This window comes from Mustelus asterias, unplaced genomic scaffold, assembly GCF_964213995.1.
Source record: "Mustelus asterias unplaced genomic scaffold, sMusAst1.hap1.1 HAP1_SCAFFOLD_2619, whole genome shotgun sequence".
Taxonomy (NCBI): Eukaryota; Metazoa; Chordata; class Chondrichthyes; order Carcharhiniformes; family Triakidae; genus Mustelus; species Mustelus asterias.
Window position 1 is genome coordinate 10,001 of NW_027592564.1, and position 7,500 is coordinate 17,500.

Sequence of the window (7,500 nt, forward strand, 5' to 3'; positions counted from 1 at the left end):
CCCGGTGTCCCAGCTGATGACAGAAATGGGGAGCTGGGCTGCAGAGAGTAGGAGATTTGTCATTCGATCGTACCGCGCTCTGCTGGGCAGCCGTACAATGAGGCTCAGTGTACCTGGATTCAGGAAGCCAATTGCTGCGCCAGATACCTGCTCCCGATCGCTCTGCAGTCAGGCACACAGGGCGGAAGAGGAGGAGAGTCGGGTGCTGAATGTTGTGCAACTTTGCTGGGGCGGCACTGCTGCCTCACAGCGCCAGGGACCCGGGTTTGATTCCCAGCCTTGGGTCACTGTCTGTGTGGAGTCTGCACATTCTCCCCGTGTCTGCGTGGGTTTCCTCCGGGTGCTCCGGTTTCCTCCCACAGTCCGAAAGACGTGTTGGTTAGGAGCTAAATTCTCCCTCAGTGTAACCCGAACAGGCGCCGGAGTGTGACGACTGGGGGGATTTTCACAGTAACTTCATTGCAGTGTTAATGTAAGCCTTACTTGTGACACCAATAAATAAGCTTGAATGTGAATAAAGGCCAGTGATGACCAATCAACAACACGCTACTGGAGTGAGGAGTGTGCGGTGCCCAGACAGTCACGAGACAACCTCCTCAAGAGAGCGGGACAGACTGGGCAGCGAAGTGTGAGAGAGGAAAGGGATGCTTTTCCAGTTCGCTGTTGTTGAGATGTGCAGCCGGTTCCGATCACTGGCTCCCTGTGTTCTTGATGCTGAGTAACGTCCCGGCTTCCCTTACAGAATGGCAGCACGGCACTCGCCATTGCAAAGAGACTGGGCTACATCTCCGTGACGGACGTCTTAAAGATCGTTACTAATGAAGCCATCAGCACGGTAAGTGTGATCAGGACTGACTGCTCTATATTCCCCGCGTGGATATCTCTGTTAATCCTGTCACAGTGGGGTAGGGTGGCACAGTGGTCAGCACTGCTGCCTCACAGAGCCAGGGACCCGGGTTCAATTCCGGCCTCAGGTATCTATCTTCACGGAGTCTAAACATTCTCCCCGTGTCCACGAGGGTTTCCTCCGGGTGCTCCGGTTTCCTCCCACAGTGCAAAGATGTGCTGGTTAGGTGGATTGGCCATGCTAAATTGCCCCTTAGTGTCCAAAGATGTGTAGGTTTGATGGATTGCCCATGCTAAATTGCCCCTTCGTGTCCAAAGATGTGTAAGTTAGGTGGATTGGCCATGCTAAATTGCCCCTTAGTGTCCAAAGATGTGTAGGTTAGGTGGATTGGCCGTGTTAAATTGCCCCTTCGTGTCCAAAGATGTATAGGTTTGGTGGATTGGCCGTGCTAAATTGCCCCTTAATGTCCAAAGATGTGTAGGTTAGGTGGATTGGCCATGCTAAATTGCCCCTTACTGTCCAAAGATGTGTAGCTTAGGTGGATTAGCCATGCTAAATTGCCCCTTAGTGTCCAAAGATGTATAGGTTTGGTGGATTGGCCATGTTAAATTGCCCCTTAGTGTCCAAAGATGTATGGGTTTGGTGGATTGGCCATGCTAAATTGCCCCTTAGTGTCCGAAGATGTGCAGGTTAGGTGGATTGGCCATGCTAAATTGCCCCTTAGTGTCCAAAGATGTATAGGTTAGATGGATTGGCCATGCTAAATTGCCCCTTAGTGTCCAAAGATGTATAGGTTAGGTGGATTGGCCATGCTAAATTGCCCCTTAGTGTCCAAAGATGTGCCGGTTAGGTGGATTGGCCATGCTAAATTGCCCCTTAGTGTCCAAAGATGTATAGGTTAGATGGATTGGCCATGCTAAATTGCCCCTTAGTGTCCAAAGATGTGTAGGTTAGGTGGATTGGCCATGCTAAATTGCCCCTTAGTGTCCAAAGATGTGCAGGTTAGGTGGATTGGCCATGCTAAATTGCCCCTTAGTGTCCAAAGATGTATAGGTTAGATGGATTGGCCATGCTAAATTGCCCCTTAGTGTCCAAAAATGTATAGGTTAGGTGGATTGGCCATGCTAAATTGCCCCTTAATGTCAGGGGAACTAGCTAGGGTGAATACATGGGGTTATGGGGGATAGGGTGGGATTGTTGTTGGCGCAGTCTCAATGGGCTGAATGGCCTCTTTCTGCACAGGAGGGATTCTCTGATCTTCCAATAAATTCTATGGTGTGGAGCGTGCAGCTGGATGAGGGAGAGAGAATAGATCGTGTTCAAAGCTATTTGTGTGTGGGGGCGTGGGGGACTGGGGGGGGTTGTTTTAAGCATCCCTGGTGTGTGGGCACATCGAGGGAACAGAGTTCCTATCTGACGGGTATCTCTGCCCTTTCCTGACATTGCTGCTTTGAACCGTGTCAAGTCCCTCAGGTTGACCCGATGCCCAGCTGAAGCATCCAGTCCTGTTACGTCCTGCCCTGTGTGATATTCACCAGTGGGAACCCAATTGGAAGGCGGCACATGGCTCGGCCGGGAAAGGAGCCAAGGCCATTCCTGATGGCACGGGCTGCCGGCTGGATGCTGTGTGAGGCCGGGTCTATTGGGCTCGGCTGTGAAGCACGCTGCAGTCAAATAGCCCATCGTCTCCACCAAGAGCTGGGAGGCAGGCCGTTGAAAAGAATTGTATCGAGTCGAAGTCCCACTCATCCCTAACCTCCCAACAATGGCGTTTGTTTTATTCATTTGTGGGCCATGGGCGTCGCTGGCTGGGCCAGCATTTATTGCCCATCCCTAGTTGCCCGAGGTCATTTAAGAGTCAACCACATTGCTGTGGCTTTGGAGTCACATGTAGGCCAGACCGGGTAAGGACGGCAGATTTCCTTCCCTAAAGGAACATTAGTGAACCAGATGGGTTTTTCCGACAATGGTTTCATCAGTAGATTCTCAATTCTGGAGTTTTTTTAATTGAATTCAAATTCCACCATCTGCCGTGGCGGGATTCGAACCCGGGACCCCATTGTTACGGTTCAGGTCAGAAAGTGTTTTATGAAGCCCGCCTGGATCATAAGTTTTGCATCTTGAACTTGGCCAGGATAAACATGAGATGTTCCACTTCAGGTATGATTCCAGTGACCCACCAGGGAGCTTTTATCAAACACAGTTTATTTAGGAATATAGTCAACATGTACAGTCAGAAAATTAGCAAGAACTTTTACAAACAAGAAACAGACAATCATTATAATGTTTCACCCTTCGCGAATATCTCTACAATGTTCCAATCAAACCAATCCCACAGACAAAACACCCTTTTCACAGGTTTAACACAGCACAGACTACTGCTCACGTGATACAAGAAATTGAGTCCTTTGGTTGAAGTCTGCAGTTCTCTGGATTCACTCTGAGCAGTTTGAAGACAAGACAGCTTCCCAAAACACCAGATAGACTCTGATCCAGCCCCCAACAACAGCAGATTCTCACACATCAGGAAAACAAGATCTTGTTTTCAGCGAACCAATAGAATTTTCAAAACAACAGGGAGAGAGGGAAAACACTTCTTTTTAGCTTGCTGTCCCTTCTGAAACTAAAACTCAAACCTGCAACTCCAAACTGGAAAATAACTGTGCAGAAACACGTGACCATCCTCCTAACAATAGAGGATCGTAAAACTAATCCCAGAGTAAACACAAACAACCCCATTTAAACCACTTCAGGAGCAATAAAAGGATTCATCATAGTCAGCCCGTCAACACTGACTGTGAGAGCTGCAGAGATCAGGATTAAAAACGAAATCTCTCAAAGGTACACTAACATCACCTTAATCCAGAAACTCAGCTAATGTTCTGGGGATCTGGGTTCGAATCCCGCCACAGCAGATAGTGGAATTTGAATTCAAGTTAAAAAATCTGGAATTAAGAATCTACTAATGACCGTGAAACCATTGTCGATTGTCGGAAACACCCATCTGGTTCACTAACTTCCTTTAGGGAAGGAAATCTGCCGTCCTTACCCGGTCTGGCCTACATGTGACTCCAGAGCCACAGCAATGTGGTTGACTCTTAAATGACCTCGGAAGACTAGGGATGGGCAATAAATGTTGGCCCAGCCAGCGACGCCCATGTCCCATGAAGGAATATATTAAGTAAAATTAACACCGCCCTCTGTGTTTTCCTCACAGACAATCACAGAAAAACACAGGCTGAGCTTTCCTGAGACCGTGGATGAAATCCTGGATGTATCGGAGGATGAAGGTGAGTGAAGCCATCAGCATGTCGGGAGGAGTGACGTATACCCTGGTAAACTGGCCTGTTCCGTACGGGGATACGCCAGCGTTCAACCCCAGGCAGTCTGAACGATTTAGCTCCTTCTGATCACTTCTCCAAGTAGCGGTCTGGTTCTGTTTGATAAAAGATACCCCCCGCGTGATCGAGATCCCATCCCCATTCTGATCCCAGAGGATCAACAATTGGAAAAGGGCAGATTTTGTGGGAAGGCTGAATGATGAATTGTCAATGTTAGAGAGCAACTTGCAAACAGAAACACGCCAAGGTAATTGTCCAAAGATGTGCAGGTTAGGTGGATTGGCCATGCTAAATTGCCCCTTAGTGTCCAAAGATGTGTAGGTTAGGGGGATTGGCCATGCTAAATTGCCCCTTAGTGTCCAAAGATGTGTAGGTGAGGGGGATTGGCCATGCTAAATTGCCCCTTAGTGTCCAAAGATGTGCAGGTTAGGTGGATTGGCCATGCTAAATTGCCCCTTAGTGTCCAAAGATGTGCAGGTTAGGTGGATTGGCCATGCTAAATTGCCCCTTAGTGTCCAAAGATGTGCAGGTTAGGTGGATTGGCCATGCTAAATTGCCCCTTAGTGTCCAAAGATGTGTAGGTTAGGGGGATTGGCCATGCTAAATTGCCCCTTAGTGTCCAAAGATGTGTAGATTAGGGGGATTGGCCATGCTAAATTGCCCCTTAGTGTCCAAAGATGTGTAGGTTAGGTGGATTGGCCATGCTAAATTGCCTCTTATTGTCCAAAGATGTGTAGGTTAGGTGGATTGGCCATGTTAAATTGCCCCTTAGTGTCCAAAGATGTGTAGGTTAGGGGGATTGGCCATGCTAAATTGTCCCTTAGTGTCCAAAGATGTGCAGGTTAGGTGGATTGGCCATGCTAAATTGTCCCTTAGTGTCCAAAGATGTGTAGGTTAGGTGGATTGGCCATGTTAAATTGCCCCTTAGTGTCCAAAGATGTGTAGGTTAGGGGGATTGGCCATGCTAAATTGTCCCTTAGTGTCCAAAGATGTGTAGGTTAGGTGGATTGGCCATGTTAAATTGCCCCTTAGTGTCCAAAGATGTGTAGGTTAGGTGGATTGGCCATGCTAAATTGCCTCTTATTGTCCAAAGATGTGTAGGTTAGGTGGATTGGCCATGTTAAATTGCCCCTTAGTGTCCAAAGATGTGCAGGTTAGGTGGATTGGCCATGCTAAATTGCCTCTTATTGTCCAAAGATGTGTAGGTTAGGTGGATTGGCCATGTTAAATTGCCCCTTAGTGTCAGGGGGATTAACAGGGTAATGGGGTTATGGGGATAGGGCCTGGGCGGGATTGTAGTCGGTGCAGACTCGATGGGCTGAATGGCCTTCTTCTGCACTGTAGAGATTCTGTTTCATTGGTGGAAGGACATACTGTTGATTCGATCACAGCGTGGGAGTCAATTGCTGAAGACTCGAAAGCTGCCTCCACTAAACGGGAGTGTGGGGAGGGTCTGAAACGTCAGTGTGCTGTGTTAGCGGGTGGCCACAACACTGGGAACTGAAATTCAATAATTGGCACACACCTTATTGACTGAATTCATTCCACAAGCGTACGTGTTGACAATCAGGTCAGTCGGGGCTGATGGAGTGGAGTGGGGGGGGGGGAGAGACGAACAGGAAAGTGGAGTTGAGGCCACAGTGAGATCATCCACGGTGTTATTGAATGGTGGAGCAGGCTCTCGAGGGGCCGAATGGCCTAATCCTGCTCCTTAAATTCCGATGTTTAAGCATAATCAAACATTTTAATTACCACTCCCACCATCACTATCTCTCAACCCACCCCCAACCCGACAAAGTCCATCGAGTTTGGAAATACCACATTTTAGGTGGAGGTGGGGCGGAAGGGGAGGAGGGAGTGGAGGGGGTCGGGGGGAGGGGGGGGGGGTGCAGGGGGGGGGCAGGGAATCCCGGCCATGTATGTGGAAAGACCGAGGAAGGATTTTCAAGCAGGGTTCAAGATCCACAGTTCTGGTCACTCCTGGATGGCTGGAATGGTTTGCTAAGGATTGGTGCTTTGAGGAAGTGAGTGCAGGAAGGTTTTGTCCAGATGGGAGCCGGGGAAAGGGTTGGTAGCTGGGCTGCCTCCGGCTCTGCTCAGTGCTACAGAGAGAGAGGCTGCTTCTGGGGCCATTCCCCGATGGGATCATTGTGTAACGACACACAAAACGTAACTCCCCCCAAAGCTGAGGTTGCACTGTCTGAAACTGTGACACTGAGCTCCCTGGGGTGTCGTCCCCCTGTCCGCTCCGTCTGACCCTGTCCACCCCGTCTCCCCCCTGTCCACCCCGTCTCCCCCCTGTCCGCCCCATCTCCCCCTGTCTGCTCCATCTCCCTGTCCGCTCCGTCTGCCCCCGTTTCCCCCCCCCGTCCGCCCCGTCCCCTCCCCGTCCGCCCGTCCGCCCCCATCCACCCCGTCTCCCCCCGTCCGCCCCGTCCCCTCCCCCGTCCGCCCGTCCGCCCCCATCCACCCCGTCTCCCCCCGTCCGCCCCGTCCCCTCCCCGTCCGCCCGTCCGCCCCCATCCACCCCGTCTCCCCCGTCCGCCCCGTCCCCTCCCCGTCCGCCCGTCCGCCCCCATCCACCCCGTCTCCCCCCGTCCGCCCCGTCCCCTCCCCGTCCGCCCGTCCGCCCCCATCCACCCCGTCTCCCCCCGTCCGCCCCGTCCCCTCCCCGTCCGCCCCGTCCGCCCGTCCGCCCCCATCCGCCCCTGCCCCCCCGTATCCACCCCGTCTCCCCCCGTCTCCCCCCGTCTCCTCCCGTCTCCTCCCGTCTTCTCTCCCGTCTCCCCCCCCTGTCTCCCCCCCGTCTCCCCCCCGTCTCCTCCCCATCTCACCACCCGTCTCAACCCCCGTCTCCCCCCGTCTCCCCCCCGTGTCCCCCATTTCCCCCCCCATCCTCCCCCCCGTCTCCCCCCCCGTCTCCCCCCCCGTCTCCCCCCCCCGTCTCCCCCCCCCGTCTCCCCCCCGTCTCCTCCCCATCTCCCCACCCGTCTCAACCCCCGTCTCCCCCCCGTCTCCCCCCCCGTCTCCCCCATTTCCCCCCCCATCCTCCCCCTCGTCTCCCCCCCGTCTCCCCCCCGTCTCCCCCCCCGTCTCCCCCCCCCGTCTCCCCCCCCGTCTCCCCCCCCTGTCTCCCCCCCGTCTCCCCCGCCGTCTCCCCCCCCCGTCTCCCCCCCCGTCTCCCCCCCCGTCTCCCCCCCCGTCTCCCCCCCCGTCTCCCCCCCCGTCTCCCCCCCCGTCTCCCCCCCCGTCTCCCCCCCCCGTCTCCCCCCCCGTCTCCCCCCCCCCCCGTCTCCCCCCCCGTCTCCCCCC

At 53.3% G+C, this 7,500-nt stretch overlaps 1 protein-coding gene across 1 annotated transcript in view; it reads left to right on the top strand.

Annotated features, from left to right (window-relative positions):
- LOC144489874 (uncharacterized) overlaps positions 1-7,500 on the top strand; it is a gene marked incomplete at both ends in the record, with an annotated part of 47,087 nt that overhangs the window by 7,156 nt on the left and 32,431 nt on the right. The window contains 2 exons of the mRNA XM_078207704.1: positions 743-835; positions 4,065-4,137. Of these exons, the coding sequence (XP_078063830.1) occupies positions 743-835; positions 4,065-4,137 (166 nt within the window). The remainder of the gene's footprint in view (positions 1-742; positions 836-4,064; positions 4,138-7,500) is intronic.